This window comes from Mustelus asterias, chromosome 22, assembly GCF_964213995.1.
Source record: "Mustelus asterias chromosome 22, sMusAst1.hap1.1, whole genome shotgun sequence".
In the NCBI taxonomy this organism is placed as follows: Eukaryota; Metazoa; Chordata; class Chondrichthyes; order Carcharhiniformes; family Triakidae; genus Mustelus; species Mustelus asterias.
In genome coordinates, this window is record NC_135822.1 from 394,160 (window position 1) to 415,698 (window position 21,539).

The 21,539-nt window shown below is 46.9% G+C and overlaps 1 protein-coding gene across 1 annotated transcript in view; it reads left to right on the forward strand.

Moving 5' to 3' along the window:
- vwa5b1 (von Willebrand factor A domain containing 5B1) overlaps positions 1 to 21,539 on the forward strand; it is a 264,352-nt gene that overhangs the window by 136,248 nt on the left and 106,565 nt on the right. The window contains exon 13 of the mRNA XM_078239726.1: positions 18,765 to 18,964. Within this exon, the coding sequence (XP_078095852.1) occupies positions 18,765 to 18,964 (200 nt within the window). The remainder of the gene's footprint in view (positions 1 to 18,764; positions 18,965 to 21,539) is intronic.

Below are 21,539 nucleotides of genomic sequence, written 5' to 3' on the forward strand. Positions count from 1 at the left end.
GACTGGGAGATGCCACAGACATCTCCGCTCGGGCTCTGGGAGGTGCCAGTCACATAGAAATTCAGAACAGCCGTCAATCTGACAGCCCCTCGGCGCCAGGTCCTGCAACAGGTCGCACAGGTGTCGCACGGTATCCTTTCGGAGTCGGAGACGTCGGCGGCACACGGTGTCCGACATCTCCTCGAAGGGCACTCGTGCACGGAACTGCCGGGGTCTCTGCTCCCTCCTTCTCCGCAGCCCCCGCTCTGGGTGAATGGCGGCCACCACCTGCCTCTGATGGTCGTCTCCCTCCGGTCCTGTAAGTGGTACGGCCCGGGCCTCCTGGGCCCGCAGTTCCTCCCCCATGTCCTCCTCCTCAACTCCAGCGGCAACCAGAAGAACAGCAAGATCGATTGGTAGCATTGCAAAAGCCATCTCGTCACTCTGAAAGGTGGGGGAGGAGAGGGGGGAGGGCGGGGGGGGGAGGGGGGGGGAGGTGGATTGGGGGGAGGTGGAGTCATGCAACTCTGCTTTCCCCTAGCACATCGACAATCACAGCCCCCCCATGCCCCCCCAATCCCCCCAGCCACATGCTCCACGCAGTCACAGCCCCCCCATGCCCCCCAATCCCCCCAGCCACATGCTCCACACAGTCACAGCCCCCCCATGCCTCCCAATCCCCCCAGCCACATGCTCCACACAGTCACAGCCCCCCCCCATGCCCCCCAATCCCCCCAGCCACATGCTCCACACAGTCACAGCCCCTGGTAAAGTTGGGGGGCTGCAGCAGTGCTATCTGCAAGGGCTTTGTGCACATCCTTCAGCCTGAAGTGAGCTGCGGTGCTGGGATCCAGCAGCACTGCAGGACCCGAGGTCAGTGCTGAGACCCGGGTCCGTGCTGCCAGACAAACATTGGAGATCGTGCACAGCAACAGCCCCCCCTCCCCCCCACACACTCGCAGAGCCGCCACCGACCCGGGACAGCAAAATGGCCGCAACAACAGGACACTCATGAGTAGCGGAGAGCTTTCGGATGCCATGCACCTACCTCCTCGCCAACCCTCACTGAGGAAGCGTCGGCTTCAGACTTTTATTCAGCAGGTCGCTAAAAGCGCGGTTCCGGATTGGTAAACGCGGTGGTAAAGGGGGAAATGCTGATAGAGTTGGGCGGGCAGATCACGATAAAGGCCTCACACCCGACTTTACCATGATTTCTCACCTGAAAACGGACGCAAATTGTTGGTATAATCGGGCCTTGGGTTTAAACACTTACTGATTGCAAAGAATTAAAGCTGACAGACTTTCTTCAGACTTAAAAAAAAGCGGTTCATTTTCATTGAGTTAAAATCCCACCAGGTAAAGATTGTGAAATATTTAAAAAGGTAAACTCATGTCTTAAACTTCACAATGCACGCATATTTACACAGCAAAGTTTACAAGTTATGCTGCAGATAGTTACTTTCTTAGACAAATTGAAGTTCAAGAAAGGTAAAGAAATGAAGAGTTCACTGAATGAGTTTTTGGCTCTGGTAGATTTTTCTCTCCAGTGATTTTCAGCCAGAGTGTAAAGTTCCCAACAAGTTAGGAGCAAAAATCTACATTTACTCTCAGGAAATGAAGCTGGGTAAGTAGAGGAAGTAGCAGTGGGGAGCATGGTAGAGATAATGACCATAATACAGTCAGATTGAGCATTATTACGGAAAAGGACAAAGATAGAAGACTAAAAATTCTAAACTGGGGAAAGACATGTTTTACAAAGCTGAGAGATGATCTGATGACGGTGGACTGGACACAGCTTTTAGAAGGAAAAACTGTCAGTTGGGAGTCAGTGAAAGGTGAAATTCTGTGGGCACAATGTAAACATGTCCCCATAACAAGAAAAATAGTGGCATGGCCAAACCGAAAGCCCCCCTCCCCGGTTATCCAGAAGCACACAGGCCAAAATAAAGCAGAATAAGAAAACTTATGACAGTCACACAGGACTCAATACTGCAGAAAGTATAAAGCATCTTCTTGGTGCTAAAGGGATCAAGGGATATGGGGGGAAAGGGGAATCAGGATATTGAATTTGATGATCAGCCATGATCAAAATGAATGGTGGAGCAGGCTTGAAGGGCCGAATGGCCTCCTCCTGCTTCTGGTTTCAATGTTTCTGAGGTACAGGGGTGAAATAAAAATGGAAACTAGGAAATCAAAGAGAGAACTCAAAAAAAATTACATAGGAACATAGGAATTAGGAGCAGAAATAGGCAAATTCAGCCCTTTGAGCCTGCCCCACCATTCAATAATATTACAGGTAAAATCAAAGAAAATCCGAAGATGTTTTACTAGTACATTAAAAGCAAGAGAATAACTAAGGAAAAGGTGGGGCCTATCAGGGATGTACATAGTAACTTGTTAGTTGATTTACAGGATGTGATGCAGAGTGAAAAAGGATGTATAGGAAGCACTGCCATCTGTTATCTATTTGTATTTATTCCTATTGGCTCACTGGAGCTCTGCTGTCTTAATGTACACAGCAGAAACAATGCAATGGACCTAGCATGGGTAACAGAGAGAGAAGGGGGCGGCCATGGAAGAGATCACACACCATTAATAAAACTCCATTCGTTTTTAACCAAAGTCTGTCCCAAGTATCACATCTCCAACACACAACAAACACTGTCGATGCGGACTATAGATGTGCACTTGCTAGCCACCCAGGAACAAGAAATTAACCACGGAAAAGTCGAGAAAGAAAACTTTTAGCATGCTAAGGAGACTAAGAGGCTACTTGGATATGAGTAAGCAATACTCTGCAAGTAGATCACAGAACTGGCTATGATAAATAAGAGGCTGAATTCTGATCCTGCTTCTTGTGTGTAAGAAAATTGAGCTAGCTGCTGGAAACGGGTTATAAAGTGTGCATACGGGAAAGCTGCACTGGCAGGAGTTTTCAGCATCGAGTGACCCTTTGATGGGAATGTGGAGCGATGGAGCTCTTATACTGAGCCTTTTGACTATTTTGCACAGCGAACAATAACAGTTTAATGGTGCCCACTTTCCTGAGCGTAGTTTAATGTAACCTAGTAAACCGGCACTAAAACATACAAACCAAATGTAGATAGTCTGAGTATTTGGGACTTGTGATTGATGCCATTGTCCTTCACAAATCTGCTTCTGAGGTTAAGGCCATCACAAAGGGGTCCACACCTCAGAATATTAATCAGTTATATTCCTTCCTGGATTGTTGAATTGTTATGGAAGATTTGTCCCAAACTTGGCAACAATTCTGAAACCATTACATAATTTCTTCTGCCAGAACCAGATATGGAAGTGATTGGATCGCTGCAATAACACTTCCGTGCAAGTCAAAGGAGTTTTCCTTAGGCCTGGCGTTCTGACACATATTGGGCCTGATTTTACCAAATCGCGGTAAAGTCGGGCGTCGGGCCTAAAACGCGATCCGCACCAGAGTTTTTGCAAATCGCGCCTTTACCGACAGCTGATTTTGACGCGGTTCTGATGCGCGCCTGAATCGACCGGCGCGCCGACTTAAATGCATTTGCATGCATTTAAATTGACTTAATGAAGCTCCCGCCGAACCCTACCGCCGATTTCCAGTCTACCACCGTGCGGCCCAATTCACATCCGCGCATTAAGCGACCTGCTGTATAAAAGTCCGATTTGGACTTTTATTCCAATCGCCGAGGCCCACCCTTCATGGACCCCCCCCCCAACCCCGGCAGACCCCCCCCCCCCCCCCCCCCCCCCGGGATTGGACCCCTTTGGGAGGCAGGTACCCCCGGCAGAGCACACCCCTAACCTACCTCGATCGTGGTCTCCCTCCACCATCCTTCCCGCTCACCTTCAGTCCTTCGACAGCCTGCAGCACGTTGCTCAAACTGACTTCGAGCCACCGCTGAACAGACCGGGCTTCACACAGGTCCGCTGGCGTCTGCCGGAGGAGGGGGGGCGGGCCTAGTTGGAACTCTGGTGGGGGGGGGGATGAGGGGGTGTGATGTATCATCCCATGGGGAGGAGAGGGGGTGTGACTCTCATCCTGTGGTCGGGGGGTTCCGCTGTGTCTGCAGCCAGAGGATGAGAGTCACACCCTCTCTCCCCGCCTCCCCCATCCATGGGATGATACATCACACCCCCTCCCCTCAACCCCCCCCACCCCGCATGCGCAGTTTGGAGCTCCTATCGTTCCGGCGGCGCTAAGCCCCGCCCACTGGACCGGCGTCGGAAAAAAGGATATGGGGGGGGGGTGGAGCGCGGCCTCCGGACTGGGATCTATTTGGCGCCCGCACCTGGCACTTAGTCTCAAAATGGTAAAATTGGGCCCTTTGATTCTACTTTACCCACACAGTTAGCTCGTGATACATCTCCATATGGTGTGGGACTGGTCTCCCACATCAGGCCATCGGGTGAAGAAAAATCCATTGTTTTTGCCTTTCAAACCTTAAGCAAAGCTGAGAGTAACTTTTCCCAAATTGAATGGGAAGCATTAAGGATCATCTTTGGAAGACAGAAATTCCGGCCACTATTCTCCCATTACGGCGTGCCACTTTTCTGGCGGGTCCGGCCGGGAGACGCACATCGGTGACCTTGAATGGAGATTTGCGCATGCGCAGGGAACACCGGCGAACAGTCGCTGGTCAGGCCACGCTGGAAACCGGCGGGAAGGCAGGTAAGTCATTTAAATCTGTTTTTAATCTATTTTAAATATATAGATTAATTAATTATCGGGACCTTTCGGGTCCCAATCGAATCTCCCACCCCACCAGGAGTATTTCACTTCGGCGGGGTTTAGACTAGCTCCCCACGTTCGGGGAACTAACGGGAGACCCCGCCGGAATGAAGGGGGGGCAATTGGGGCCCCCCATGGGGTTGGGCGGTGGTGGGGTGGTGCCCCCTGGGCATGGGCACCCTGGCAGTGCCAGTCTGTGCCCCTGGCACTGCCCAAGGGGCAAAGTGGCCATGCCCAGGGGGCACTTTGGCACTGCCCATCGGGCATCAAGCAGTGCCAAGGCACGGGGCTTATTGTGGGCGGGGCTGAGGGGCGATTGGTGGGGTTGGGGGGAGTCCCACTGCCACTCTGCAGACAGGATCGGTCTGGGATGGAGGAGGGGCAGCAATTGGGGCGGGCTGGTGGGAGGTGGGCCTCCCTGCAGGGGGTTCTGACCCTGGGGGGGTCAGCGGGTCGGGGGGGGGGCGCGAGGGATCTGCCGGGATGAGGGTTAGGGGAATCGTCACTGCTGGGGAGTGGGGCCTGAACATTGGGGCACTCCGAGACAGGGGGGGGTCAGGGCTGGCTCGGGAATTGCTGTGGGTGCCGCGATCGGGCCGTGGTGGGGGGGCTAGTGGGGCAGCATTGCGGGGGTCCCGGGCTGGCCAGCAAACGGGGAGTCTGACAGATCAGGACCACTGTGCATGCGCAGAATTCCAGAACTGTCAAACTCCGGCGTGAATAGGCCCCCCCCCCCCCCGGGTTTTTAATAAGATTCACGACTGGGACTCCTGCATTGCACAGAGTGCGGAGATTCAGGTGAGAAGCTGAACTGACAGAACAGTCGGGATCTAGAACAGTTTTCCCACCAATTCTGCACTTTTGGGAGAATCACCCCCTCCATCAGTTCCTGTTTGGGAGAGAATTTACATTGTTGACAGACCATCGTCCACTCACTACCATTTGGAACACAAATTCCGTCACTTGTTGCAAAGATGGGCATTGCTTTTCTGCACAAATTGACATAATCAACTATCAACAGTCAGGCTTACACAGTAATGCGGATGGTCTTTCTGTTACTGCCCAGTAATTTGTCAGACTGCTCAAGAGGAAATATCTTCTACTTTGAACAAGTAGATAGCACACCAGTCATTTCTAGACAAGTGAGACAACACACGTTGATACTCTCCAAAGTGATGGATATGGTATCACGAGGGAAGACCTCAGAACTAACAGCTAACGTGAAGCCGTACCACTCCAGGCGGTTGGAGCTATCAGTACAGTCGGGATGTCTTTGATGGGGACCCAGAGTGATCATCCCTCCAAAATGGAGAGAGCAGGTGTTAGAGAAGCTACATGTGAGACAACACAGTACCATCCACATGGAGGAAATAACAAGCAGTTATATCTGGTGGCCTGGACTGGATGCGGAAATTGTGGAGAAAGCTGGACCATATTCTTCCAGTGCCCCACTGCATCCTTCCAAATGGCCTGAAGAGGTCTGGCAGCCTGTGCATGTGGATTTTGCAGGACCTTTCGAAGGATATGTGTTCTCAATAATGGCCAATGCTCATGTCAAATGACCAGAGGTCGCTGTGATGACATCTACCTCAGCTGAGAAGACCATTGAGAAGCTAGGAGAAGTGTTTATTTATTTTGGATTCTCTGAACAGCTGGTAAGTGACAACAGATCTCAATTCGTCTAACAAAAATTTTCTACAAGAGAAACATAAAACCTGCACTGTACCACTCTGCTACTAACAGATAAGCAGAATGATTCATGCTCCTCCTGCCAGATGTGGGCAATTAGGGAGCAATCTAGTCTCCCTGACAACTTTGTCTGCAGGAAGTGTGTCCAGTTGCATCTCCTCACAGACCGCATTGTCCGGTTGGAGCAGCAGGTCGATGCACTGCGGAGCACACAGGAGGCAGAGAGTGTGATAGACACTAGTTACAGGGAGGTTGTCACACCATAGGTTCAGACTGGTAGATGGATGACTGCCAGGAGAGGCAGGCAGGTGGTGCAGGAGTTTCCTGTGTCTATTCCCCTTTCAAACAGATATATCATTTTGGATGCTGTTGAGGGGGAGAGCCTGTCAGGGGGAGATACCAGCAGCAGCCAGGCCTGTGACACCACAGCTGGTTCTGCTGTGGGACAGGGTCGGGCAAAGGGCAAGTGAGCAGTAGTAATAGGGGACTCGCTAGTTAGAGGCACAGACAGACGTTTCTGTGGCCGCAATCGAGACTCCAGGATGGTGTGTTGCCTCCCTGGTACCAGGGTCAAGGACGTCTCTGAGCGATTGCAGGACATTCTTGAGGGGGAGGGTGAGCAGCCAGAGATCGTTGTACATATTGGTACCAATGACATAGGTAGGAAAAGGGATGAGGTCCTGAAGTGTGAATATAGAGAGTTAGGCAGAAGGTTAACGTGCAGGACCTCGAAGGTAGTAATTTCGGGACTACTACCGGTGCCACGTGCTAGTGAGAGTAGGAATAGGAGGATGAGGCAGATGAATGCGTGGCTTGAGAGCTGGTGCAGGGGGCAGGGATTTAGATTTTTGGATCATTGGGATCTTTTCTGGGGAAGGGCTGACCTGTTCAAGAGGGATGGATTACATCTGAACTGGAGGGGGACTAACATCCTGGCGGGGAGATTTGCTAGAGCTACTCGGGAGGGTTTAAACTAGTTTGGCAGGGGGGTGGGATCCAAAGCAGTGGGGAGACAAATGAGAAGTTTGAGGACAGCACGCAAGTTAAAGAGAGCACATTAAGTAGTAAAAGCAGTGGCAGTAATCCTAGTACCAGACAGATCAGACAGAAGGAAGACAGAGAGCAAGGGAAGTCCAGATTAAACTGCATTTATTTCAATGCAAGAATAAAGAACAAAGAAAATTACAGCACAGGAACAGGCCCTTCGGCCCTCCAAGCCTGCACCGACCATACTGCCCGACTTAACCAAAACTCCCTACGCTTCTGGGGCCCATATCCCTCTATTCCCATCTCATTCATGTACTTGTCAAGACGCTCCTTAAAAGTCACTACCGTATCCGCTTCCACTACCTCCCCTGGCAACGAGTTCCAGGCACCCACCACTCTCTGTGTAAAGAATCTGCCTCGTACATCTCTTTTAAAACTTGCCCCTCGCACCTTAAACCTATGCCCCCTAGTAATTGACTCTTCCACCCTGGGAAAAAGCTTCCGACTATCCTCTCTGTCCATGCCTCTCATAATCTTGTAGACTTTTATCAGGTCTCCCCTCAATCTTTGTCTCGTCACTGGACACAGGTGAGGTCCCAGAGGATTGGACAATAGCTAATGTGGTCCTGTTATTTAAGAAGGGTAGGAAGGATAACCCGGGAAATTATAGGCCGGTGAGCTTGACGTCCATGGTAGGGAAGTTGTTGGAGAGGATTCTTAGAGATAGGATGTATGCGCATTTAGAACATAGAACATAGAACATTACAGCGCAGTACAGGCCCTTCGGCCCTCGATCTTGCGCCGACCAGTGAAACCAATCTAAAGCCCATCTAACCTACACCATTCCAAGGTCATCCATATGTTTATCCAATAACCATTTGAATGCTCTTAATGTTGACGAGTCCACTACTGCTGCAGGCAGGGCATTCCACGCCCTTACTACTCTCTGAGTAAAGAACTTACCTCAAACATCTGTCCTCTATCTATCACCCCTCAATTTAAAGCTATGTCCCCTAGTGTTAGCCATCACCATCTGAGGAAAAAGGCTCTCACTATCCACCCTATCTAATCCTCTGATCATCTTGTATGCCTCTATTAAGTCACCTCTTAACCATCCTCTCTCTAACGAAAACAACCTCAAGCCCCTCAGCCTTTCCTCATACGATTTTCCCACCATACCAGGCAACATCCTGGTAAATCTCCTCTGCACCCTTTCCAACACTTCCACATCCTTCCTATAATACGGCGACCAGAACTGTACGCAATACTCCAAATACGGCCGCACCAGAGATTTGTACAGTTGCAACATGACCTCCTGGCTCCGAAACTCAATCCCTCTACCAATAAAAGCTAACACACCATACGCCTTCTTAACAACCCTATCAACCTGGGTGCCAACTTTAAGGGATCTATGCACATGGACACCCAAATCCCTCTGTTCATTCACACTACCAAGTATCTTACCATTAGCCCAGTACTCTGTATTCCTGTTACTCCTTCCAATGTGAATCACTTCGCATTTTTCAGCATTAAACTCCATTTGCCACCTCTCAGCCCAGCTCTGCAGCTAATTTATGTCCCTCTGTAACCTGCCACTTCCCTCCGCACTGTCTACAACTCCACCGACTTTAGTGTCATCCGCAAATTTACTAACCCATCCTTCTATGCCCTCATCCAGGTCATTAATAAAAATGACAAACAGCAGTGGCCCTAAAACAGATCCTTGCGGTACACCACTAGTAACTGAACTCCAGGATAAATATTTCCCATCAACCACCACCCTCTGTTTTCTTCCAGCTAGCCAATTCCTGATCCAAACCACTAAATCACCGTCAATCCCATGTGTCCGTATTTTCTGCAAGAGCTTACCATGGGGAACCTTATCAAATGCTTTGCTGAAATCCATATACACCACATCAACCGATTTACCCTCATCCACCTCTTTGGTCACCTTCTCAAAGAACTCAATGAGGTTTGTGAGGCACGACCTACCTTTCACAAAGGGTAGAAAGGAATAAACTCATTAACGATAGTCAGCATGGGTTTTGTGAGAGGGAGGTCATGCCTCACTAACCTGGTGGAGTTTTTTGAAGAAGTGACTCGAATGGTTGATGAGGGAAGGGCCATGGATGTCGTCTATATGGACTTTAGTAAAGCGTTTGACAAAGTCCCTCATGGTAGGATGGTGCAAAGGTTGGAGCTCATGGGATAAAGGGGGAGGTGGCTAGATGGGTGGAGAACTGGCTTGATCACAGAAGACAGAGGGTGGTAGTGGAAGGGTCTTTTTCCGGCTGGATGCCTGTGACTAGTGGTGTTCCGCAGGGCTCTGTATTGGGACCTCTGCTGTTTGTGATTTATATAAACGATCTGGAAGAAGGTGTAACTGGGGTGATCAGTAAGTTTGCGGACGACACAAAAATGGCTGGACTTGCAGATAGTGAGGAACATTGTCAGAGGCGACAGAAGGATATAAATAGGCTGGAAATTTGGGCAAAGAAATGGCAGATGGAGTTCAATCCAGATAAATGAGAAGTGATGCATTTTGGTAGAACTAACGTAGGGGGGAGCTATGCGATAAATGGCAGAACCATAAAGGGTGTAGATATACAGAGGGACCTGGGTATGCAAGTCCACAGATCCTTGAAGGTGACGTCACAGGTGGAGAAGGTAGTGAAGAAGGCATATGGCATGCTTGCCTTTATAGGACGGGGCATAGAGTATAAAAGTTGGGGTCTGATGTTGCAGTTGTATAGAACGTTGGTTCGGCCGCATTTGGAATACTGCGCCCAGTTCTGGTCGCCACACTACCAGAAGCACGTGGAGGCTTTAGAGAGAGTGCAGAGGAGGTTTACCAGGATGTTGCCTGGTATGGAAGGGCTTAGTTATGAGGAGAGATTGGGTAAACTGGGGTTGTTCTCACTGGAAAGACAGAGGATGAGGGGTGACCTAATGGAGGTGTATAAAATTATGAATGGCATAGATAGGGTGAACGGTGGGAAGCTTTTTCTCAGGTTGGTGGTGACGTTCATGAGGGGTCATAGGTTCAAGGTGAGGGGGGGGGAGGTTTAACACGGATATCAGAAGGACGTATTTTACACAGAGGGTGGTGGGGGCCTGGAATGCGCTGCCGGGCAAAGTGGTGGAGGCGGACACACTGGGAACGTTTAAGACTTATCTAGATAGCCACATGAACGGAGTGGGAATGGAGGGATACAAAAGAATCTAGTTTGGACCAGGGAGCGGCGCGGGCTTGGAGGGCCGAAGGGCCTGTTCCTGTGCTGTATTGTTCTTTGTTCTTTGTTCTTTGTTCAACCTCCGTCGCTCCAGTGAGAACAAACCAAGTTTCTCCAACCTCTCCTCATAGCTAATGCCCTCCACATCAGGCAACATCCTGGTAAATCTTTTCTGTACTCTCTCCAAAGCAGGCCTGATGGGCAAGGCAGATGAGCTCAGGGCATGGATGGGTACACGAGACTGGGATATTATCGCAATTACTGAAACATGGCTAAGGGAGGGACAGGACTGGCAGCTCAATGTTCCAGGGTACGGATGCTATAGGAAATATAGAACAGGAGGTAAGAGAGGAGGGGGAGTTGCACTTTTGATTAGGGAAAACATCGCGGCCGTACTGAGAGGGGATATATCCGAGGGCTCGGCCACTGAGTGTATATGGGTAGAACTGAGAAATAAGAAGGAAGGAATCACTTTGATAGGGTTGTGCTATAGGCCCCCAAATAGTTGGCAGGAAATAGAGGAGCAAATATGTAAGAAGATTACCGATAGCTCCAAGAAAAATAGGGTGGTAATAGTCGGAGATTTTAATTTTCCCAACATTGACTGGGACAGCCATAGTATTAGAAGGTTGGATGGAGAGAAACTTGTTGAGTGTATTCAGGAGGAATTTCTCATTCAGTATGTGGATGGCCCGACTAGAGAGGGGGCAAAACTTGACCTCCTCTTGGGAAATAAGGAAGGACAGGTGACAGAAGTGTTAGTGAGGGATCACTTTGGGAGCAGTGACCATAATTCTATTGGTTTTAAGATAGCTATGGGGAATGATAGGTCTGGCCCAAAAGTTAAAATTCTAAATTGGGGCAAGGCCAATTTTGATGGTACCAGGCAGGAACTTTCAAAAGTCAATTGGGGGAGTCTGTGGGAAGGCAAAGGGATGTCTGGTAAGTGTGTTAACCAGGGTTCAGGGTAAACACATTTCTCTTAGAACATAGAACATAGAACATTACAGCGCAGAACAGGCCCTTCGGCCCACGATGTTGCACCAACCAGTTAAAAAAAAAAACTGTGACCCTCCAACCTAAACCAATTTCTTTTCGTCCATGAACCTATCTACGGATCTCTTAAACGCCCCCAAACTAGGCGCATTTACTACTGATGCTGGCAGGGCATTCCAATCCCTCACCACCCTCTGGGTAAAGAACCTACCCCTGACATCGGTTCTATAACTACCCCCCCTCAATTTAAAGCCATGCCCCCTCGTGCTGGATTTCTCCATCAGAGGAAAAAGGCTATCACTATCCACCCTATCTAAACCTCCAATCATCTTATATGTTTCAATAAGATCCCCTCTTAGCCGCCGCCTTTCCAGCGAAAACAATCCCAAATCCCTCAGCCTCTCCTCATAGGATCTCCCCTCCATACCAGGCAACATCCCGGTAAACCTCCTCTGCACCCTCTCCAAAGCCTCCACATCCTTCCTGTAATGTGGGGACCAGAACTGCACACAGTACTCCAAGTGCGGCCGCACCAGAGTTGTGTACAGTTGCAACATAACGCTACGACTCCTAAATTCAATCCCCCTACCAATAAACGCCAAGACACCATATGCCTTCTTAACAACCTTATCTACTTGATTCCCAACTTTCAGGGATCTATGCACACATACACCTAGATCCCTCTGCTCCTCCACACTATTCAAAGTCCTCCCGTTAGCCCTATACTCAACACATCTGTTATTCCTACCAAAGTGAATTACCTCACACTTCTCCGCATTAAACTCCATCCGCCACCTCTTAGAGTGAAGGGCAAGGCTGGCAGAAGTAGAGAACCCTGGATGACTCGGGATATTGAGGCCCTGGTCAAGAAGAAGAAAGAGGCACATGACATGCATAGGCAGCTGGGATCAAGTGAATCCCTTGAAGAGTATAGGGGGTGTAGGAGTAGAGTTAAGAGAGAAATCAGGAGGACAAAAAGGGGACTCGAGATTGTTTTGGCAGATAAGGCAAAGGAGAATCCAAAGATCTTCTACAAATACATAAAGGGCAAACGAGTAACAAGGGAGAGAGTAGAGCCTCTTAAGGATCAACAAGGTCATCTATGTACGGATCCACAAGAGATGGGTGAGATCCGAAATGAATATTTCTCATCAGTATTTACTGTTGAGAAAAGCATGGATGTTAGGGAACTTGGGAAATAAATAGTGATGTCTTGAGCAGTGTACATATTATAGAGAAGGAGTGCTGGAAGTCTTAAAGTGCATCAAGGTAGATAAATCCCCGGGACCTGATGAAGTGTATCCAGGACGTTGTGGGAGGCTAGGGAAGAAATTATGGGTCCCCACGCCAAGATATTTGAATCATCGATAGTCACGGGTGAGGTGCCTGAAGATTGGAGGGTGGCGAATGTTGTGCCTTTGTTTAAAAAGGACTGCAGGGAAAAGCCTGGGAACCACAGGCCAGTGAGCCTCACATCTGTGGTGAGTAAATTGTTGGAAGGTATTTTGAGATGCAGAGATGCCGGCGTTGTACTGGGGTAAACACAGTAAGAGTTTTAACAACACCAGGTTAAAGTCCAACAGGTTTATTTGGTAGCAAATGCCATTAGCTTTCGGAGCGCTGCTCCTTTGTCAGATGGAGTGGATATCTGCTCACAAATAAGGCTGGCTGTAGGGATTTGCATTCTAATCAGTATTCTGTAACTTGATTTTGTGTCTCTGTGCCCTGTTTGAGAGCACATTTCCACTCCATCTGACGAAGGAGCAGCGCTCTGAAAGCTTATGGTATTTGCTACCAAATAAACCTGTTGGACTTTAACCTGGCATTGTTAAAACTCTTACAAATAAGGCATACAGAGACACAAACTCAAGTTACAGAATACTGATTAGAATGCAAATCTTTACAGCTAATCAAGTCTTAAAGATACAGACAATGTGAGTGGAGAGAGCATTAGGCACAGGTTAAAGAAATGTGTATTGCCTCCAGACAGGACAGCCAGTGAGATTCTGCAGGTCCAGGCAAGCTGTGGGGGTTACCGATAGTGTGACATGAACCCAAGATCCCGGTTGAGGCCGTCCACATGTGTGCCGAACTTGGCTATCAGTTTCTGCTCAGCGACTCTGCGCTGTCGTGTGTTCTGAAGGCCGCCTTGGAGAATGCTTATCCGAAGATCAGAGGCCAAATGCCTGTGGCCGCTGAAGTGCTCCTCCACAGGAAGAGAATAGTCTTGCCTGGTGATTGTCGAACGGTGTTCATTCATCCGTTGTCCGCGTCTGCATGGATCTTGAGTTCATGTCACACTATCGGTAACCCCCACAGCTTGCCTGGACCTGCAGAATCTCACTGGCTGTCCTGTCTGGAGACAATACACATTTCTTTAATCTGTGCCTAATGCTCTCTCCACTCACATTGTCTGTATCTTTAAGACTTGATTAGCTGTAAAGATTCGCATTCTAATCAGTATTCTGTAACTTGAGTTTGTGTCTCTGTCTGCCTTATTTGTGAGCAGATTTCCACTCCATCTGACGAAGGAGCAGTGCTCCGAAAGCTAATAGCATTTGCTACCAAATAAACCTGTTGGACTTTAACCTGGTGTTGTTAAAACTCTTATTAAGGTATTTTGAGAGACAGGATCTACAGGCATTTAGAGATGCAAGGGCTGATCGGGACAGTCAGCATGGCTTTGTGAGTGGAAAATCATGTCTCACAAATTTAATTGAGTTTTTTGAAGGGGTAACCAAGAAGGTAGATGAGGGCAGTGCAGTTGATGTTGTCTACGTGGACTTTAGCAAGGCCTTTGACAAGGTACCACATGGTAGGTTGTTGAATAAGTTTAAATCTCACGGGATCCAGGGTAAGGTATCTAAATGGATACCAAATTGGCTTCTTGACGGAAGCCAGAGGGTGGTTGTAGAGGGTTGTTTTTTCAAACTGGAGGCCTGTGACCAGCGGTGTGCCTCAGGGATCAGTGCTGGGTCCACAGTTATTTGTCATTTATATTAATGATCTGGATGAGAATATAGGAGGCATGGTTAGTAAGTTTGCAGATGACACTAAGATTGGTGGCATAGTGGACAGTGAAAAAAGTTATCTCCAATTGCAATGGGATCTTGATCAATTGGGCCAGTGGGCTGACGAATGGCATTTGGAGTTTAATTTAGACCAGGGATCTCCAAACTACGGCCCGTGGGCCACATCCGGCCCGCAGCGGGCTAACATCTGGCCCGCAGCCATTGGGGCGGGACGGGATTCCCGCTGCCAAAAACACTCCAGCGTCCGGAAACCCCGCCACTGACTCAGGATCCGGATGCGGGGACGCAGGCCACAGGCCGTACATTTGCTGCTGCTCTGCGTGGTGTCTGATGGACCCATGGGAATCCCCGCCCTCTTTACCAGCCTGTTGTCCAATCAGAGCTGCTGTCCTGTGACTGACAGTTCGTTAAACGAATCAGCAATTGAGACATCTGTTATCCAATTGCCGCTCTGCATTGACTGAGTGACAGCTGCTTTATCCAATCCGTAAGCACCATCTGTCTGAAATGAGCGAGGACAATGACAATGATGGCGGCAATTCAGACCAATGCAGTTATGGAAGGAAAAAAGAAAAGAAAAGTGGACAGTGAGTGCCGCCTGTTTAATGAAGAATGGGGTATAAAGTATTTCTTTGTGCAAGCAGGTGATAAAGCCTCGTGTGTCATATGCAATGAAACTGTAGCAGTTTTGAAGGAGTACAATGTACGTCGGCACTATGAGACCAAACATGAACCAAGTTTTTCCCAATTCACAGGAACACAGCGTTCGGAAAAATTTGAAGCAGGTTGCTTTCCCAAGAAGCTTTTTTTATGCAGAAGATAACTAAAAATGAAGATTTAACCAGGGCCAATTACAAACTAGCTTATGTGTTGGCTAAAAGAGGAAAGCCATTCACCGATGGAGATCTCATCAAAGAGTGGATAATGGAAGCAATGGAAGAGTTATGCCCAGAAAAAGTAAATCTGTTCAAAATCATCAGTCTTGCACCAAATACTGTTGCTCGTAGAATTGAGGATATAGGAAGCAATATATTTCATCAAATTGCAGACAAAGCAAGAAATTTTCAGTTGTATTCTCTCGCACTTGATGAATCGACTGATGTGTGTGACACATCACAACTCCTAGTATTCATCCGTGGCGTTGACAGTGAATTTAATGTGACACAAGAATTAGCATCAGTGCATAGCATGCACAGCACAGTAACTGGAGAAGACATCTTCAAAGAATTGCAAAAAGCTGTGTTAGAATATAACCTGGAATGGAATAAACTGCAATGTGTGACAATTGATGGAGGAAAGAACATGACTGGGGTGAAGAAACGTTTGCTTGGACAAATCACAAAAGCCTGTGAGGTTGGTGGATTCTCAAAGCCCATGTTTCTGCATTGCACTATCCATCAACAAGCATTGTGCAGAAAATATGTGGATATGTCTTGTGTTCTGAAACCTGTTGTTTCAACAGTGAATTTCATTCGATCTCATGGGCTTAATCATCGCCAGTTCATTTATAAAACTCATTTTTTTTCTTTGGCCCCCGAAAATGTGTAAAATATACGATGTGGCCCTTGTAATGAAAGGTTTGGAGACCCCTGATTTAGACAAATGCGAGGTGATGCATTTTGGTAGATTGAACCAGGGCAGGACTTACTCAGTTAATGGTCGGGCGTTGGAGAGAGTTACAGAACAAAGAGATCTAAGCGTACATGTTAATCGCTCCTTCAAAGTGGAGTCACAGGTGGACAGAGTGGTGAAGTAGGCATTCGGCATGCTTGGTTTCATCGGTCAGAACATTGAATACAGGAGTTGGAATGTCTTGTTGAAGTTGTACAAGACGTTGGTAAGGCCACACTTGGAATACTGTGTGCAATTCTAGTCACCCTATTATAGAAAGGATATTATTAAACTAGAAAGAGTGCAGAAAAGATTTACTAGGATGCTACTGGGACTCGATGGATTGAGTTATAAGGAAAGGCTGGATAGACTGGGACTTTTTTCTCTGGAGCGTCGGAGGCTGAGGGGTGATCTTATAGAAGTCTATAAAATAATGAGGGGCATAGATCAGCTAGATAGTCAATATCTTTTCCCAAAGGTAGGGGAGTCTAAAACTAGAGGGCATAGGTTTAAGGTGAGAGGGGAGAGATACAAAAGGGTCCAGAGGGGCAATTTTTTCACACAGAGGGTGGTGAGTGTCTGGAACAAGCTGCCAGAGGTAGTAGTAGAGGCGGGTACAATTTTGTCTGGGTGTAGAGGGATAAGGGCTAAACGCAGGCAATTGGGACTAGCTTAGGGCAGCATGTACAAGTTGGGCCGAAGAGCCTGTTTCCATGCTGTAAACCTCTATGACTCTATGACCTAATTGAGGTGCACAAAATTATGAGGGGGTCTAAATAGGGTAGATAGGAAAGACTTTTTTCCCCTAGCTGAGGGGATCAGTTACCAGGGGAGGTAGTGGCAAAGTGCTATTATCGCTAGATTAGTAATCCAGAGACCCAGGCTAAAACTCTGGGGGCCGGGTTCAAGTCCCACTATGGCAGATGGTGAAATATGAACTTGATAAAAAAATCTGGAATTAAGAGTCTACTGATGACCATGAAACCATTGTCGATTGTCATTGACTAATGTCCTTTAGGGAAGGAAATCTGCCGTCCTTACCTGGTCTGGCCTACATGTGGCTCCAGAGCCACAGCAATGTGGTTGTCTCTGAAGCCTGGGCAATAAATGCTGACCCAGCCAGAGACACCCACTTCCCATGAGCATATTTAAAAAACATAGATTTAAGGTGATTAGTAGAAGGATTAGAGGCGACATGAGGAAAAATCTTTTCACCCAAAAGATATTTTTCATCTGGAATTCACGGCCTTAGTTGGTGATTGAGGCTGAAATTCTCAACACATTTAAAAGGCACCTGAATCTGCATCTGAAATGCTGGAACCTGCGAGACTGCAGACCAGGTGCTGGAGAGTGGAATTCAAATGAGTGGCTATTTTTTTTCCTGTGTTTTGATTGGCACAGGCATAGTGGACTGAATGGTCTGTTTCTGAACAGTAACATTTCTGTGGTTCTGTGATGATATTGAGATTCCCAGAATTGAAACTCATTTACAACTGCAGCTGTCAGAGGTATTTTCTTTCATAGAACATAGAACATAGAACATTACAGCGCAGAACAGGCCCTTCGGCCCACGATGTTGCACCGACCAGTTAAAAAAAAAAAACTGTGACCCTCCAACCTAAACCAATTTCTTTTCGTCCATGAACCTATCTACGGATCTCTTAAACGCCCCCAAACTACATTCTAATCTGTAATTTGAATCTTCCAGAATTCAATGCATTTTGCACTGGTGGTTCCTTTTAGTGGAGAATTCACTACTTCTGTGCTGGATTTTTAAACTGCAAGAGATGGGAGATGAGAGAAGGGAGCTCCTTGCTGCTGCATTTGTGTATGTTCAAGACTACTCACGGCCGATTCCTCTTTCATTAAAGAGATTACAAAATGGCTGCTGCATTTACATGACCTCTCTCTCCCCAGCATCATTTCAGAAATTGCTTGTGAATCTAATGGCTGGACCAATGGTATTTTTGTTCTATGGTCAGGGGTGAGTAGATTCTGTAATGTTCCAAACCCCAGAATGAGTCATTTTCCATCTTGATGAGATAGAAAGATATCTTCCATGTAACCAACATTCTAGCAGACTTTCTATTTCCCGGGAGAGGTAGTCATTAGAGAAATGTAAATGTTAAGCCCAGTGCATTTCAGTACATCACTTTGAAGTGGTGTGAAATTGCAGAGAAGGATGTCAAGGCATGTCTGAATCGTATTCCAGAAACTATTCACTGACAATATTGGACATCAGGAGACTTGTGGCAGCCATCTTTAGACGGCATCTTTTCTTGTCTTAGAAAAGTTCTTTTTAAAAAGTCAGTGTATGGTTGGTCAGTCGGTGAAATTACATATAGATATCACTCATACACAATCACATCATCGTGACAATCCTTATTCCTGAACAATATCTATGGAATATTTTGGAATTTGTAAGATACCAAGAATACCAAGAAATAATTAAACTGATGAGTTGAAATTTGCCAAATATAAATTGTATTTAAAATATTTTTCAAGATATTGAATTAAAGATGCCTCCCAGAAGAAGAGCGTACAGCACCAATCACATAGTCGGACAGAACACCTCTAAGAAAACGTTGACCCCCAGTGACCCAGCCTCAGCATTTGATAGAAACCCTCTCCGAAGAACAAGAGCTCAACAGCTTGTGGGTTGGAACAGCCCAGAAAGCGTCTCTCCTTGGCAAAGGCCGTTTCAGGCAAGTTTCCTTTACCTGTTGTCAGAAACGTAGTTTTGTCAAGTTTATTGTGAAATAATTTTACCACAACTTTTGGACATTAACAGCGACATGTACATCCCATGAATGAACTAAAAAAAACACCACATCAACAGCATCACCCTTATCGACCCTTTCTGTTACTTCCTCAGAAACTCCAGCAAGTTAGTAAATACAATTTCCTCTTTAGAAGGCTCTTCTGAATCAACCCATATTTTTCCATGTGACTGCTAATTCTATCCAGTATAATTGTTTCGAGAAGCTTCCCCACCATCGATGCTGAACGGCCTGTAATTGCCAGGGCTATTCCGACAACCTTTTTTGAACAGGGGCGTTTAATTTGCAATTTTCCAGTCCTCTGGCACCACCCCTGAGTCTAGGGAAGACTGGAAGATTATGCCCAGCACCCCTGCAATTTCCACTCTCACTTCAATATTTGTAGATGTATCTTATCCGGTCCTGGTGTCCTGTAAACTTTCAGTACCCAGTCTATTTAACACTTCCTGCTTATCAATTTTGAACCCTTTTAGGAAGAGGGTTTCCTTGTCTGTAACCAAGCCCTGCGTAGCATCTAACTTCTTGGGAAAGACGGATACAAAGTGTTTATTTAGTACCTCAGCCATGCCCCCAGCCTCCATGTGTAAATCCCCTTTTGTGCTCCCTAATCAACCCTACTCTTCTTTTTAAAGCTATTTATGTGCCTATTGAAGACTTTATGAGCCTCTTTCGGTTAGCTGCCAATCTTTTCCCATAATCTCTCTTCATTTTTCGAATGTGTTTTTTCACTTCCTCTTTGAACCTTCTCTATTCCTCTTGGTTCTCAACTGTATTTTCTATCTGACACCTGTCATAAGCACACATTTTCTTCCTTGTCCTGGAGACCTGTGACTAGCAGTGTGCCTCAGGGATCGGTGCTAGGTCCAGTTATTTGTCATTTATATTAATGATTTGGATGAGAATGTAGGAGACGTGGTTAGTAAGTTTGCAGATGACACCAAGATTGGTGGCATAGTGGACAGTGAAGAAAGTTATCTCCAATTGCAACGGGATCTTGATCAATTGGGCCAATGGGCTGATGAATGGCAGATGGAGTTTAATTTATATGAATGCGAGGTGATGCATTTTGGTAGATTAAGCCAGGGCAGAACTTACTCAGTTAATGTTAGGGCATTGGGGAGAGTTACAGATCAAAGAGATTTAGGGGTACAGGTTCATAGCTCCTTGAAAGTGGAGTCACAGGTGGACAGAGTGCTGAAGAAGGCATTCGGCATGCTTGGTTTCATTGGTCAGGATATTGAATACAGGAGTTGGGACGTCTTGTTGAAGTTGTACAAGACGTTGGTAAGGCTACACTTGGAATACTGTGTGCAATTCTGATCGCCCTATTATAGAAAGGATATGATTAAACTAGAAAGAGTGCAGAAAAGATTTACTAGGATGTTACCGGGATTTGATGGTTTGAGTTATAAGGAGAGGCTGGATAGACTGGGACTTTTTCCCTGGACCATAGGAGGCTTAGGGGTGATCTTATAGAAGTCTATAAAATAATGAGGGGCATAGATTAGCTCGATAGTCAATATCTTTTCCCAAAGGTAGAGGAGTCTAAAACTAGAGGGCATAGGTTTAAGGTGAGAGGGGAGAGATACAAAAAGGTCCAGAGGGGCAATTTTTTCACACAGAGGGTGGTGAGTGTCTGGAACAAGCTGCCAGAGGTAGTAGTAGAGGCAGGTACAATTTTGTCTTTTAAAAAGCATTTAGACAGTTACATGGTTAAGATGGGTATAAAGGGATATGGGCCAAGTGCAGACAATTGGGACTAGCTTAGTGGTAAAAACCAGGCGGCATGGACAAATTGGGCTGAAGGGCCTGTTTCCATGCTGTAAACCTCTATGACTCTTATCTTCATTTCTATCTCCTTTTCATCCAGGTAGCTCTGGATTTGTTTGCTCTGCCTTTCCCTTTTCACACACCAGGTTAAAGTCCAACAGGTTTATTTAGAATCACGAGCTTTTGGAGTGCTGCCCCTTCATCAGGTGAGTGTGAGTCACCCAATGAAGGAGCAATGCTCTGAAAGCTCTTGATTCTAAATAAACCTGTTGGACTTTAACCTGGTGTTGTGAGACTTCTTACTGTGCCCACCCCCATCCAATGCCGGCATCTCACATCATGTTTCCCTTTTAAGGACATATACCTTGACTGTGTCCAAACCAATTCCATTTTGAAGAAAGCCCATTGTTCAGCTACAGTTTTTACCACCAACCTTTCGTTCCAGTCTAACTGACCCAGCTCCATTCTTGCCCCGTTGAAGTTGGCTGTCCCTCAGATAATTATTTTTATTCTGGACTTCCCATTCTCCTTTTCTACCATCATCCTAAACCTCATGATAATATGATCACTGTTTCCTAAATATTGCCCCATTTCAGATTAAATTTCAGTCAATCCGTGCAGCACACCAATGACAAGAAGTTCAAAAATGTAAAAAAGTCTCTCAATGAATCATATTTTCAATGTGGTTGAAATTGTCGATACCTTTATTTCCTTGGGCACTTGTGAAAAA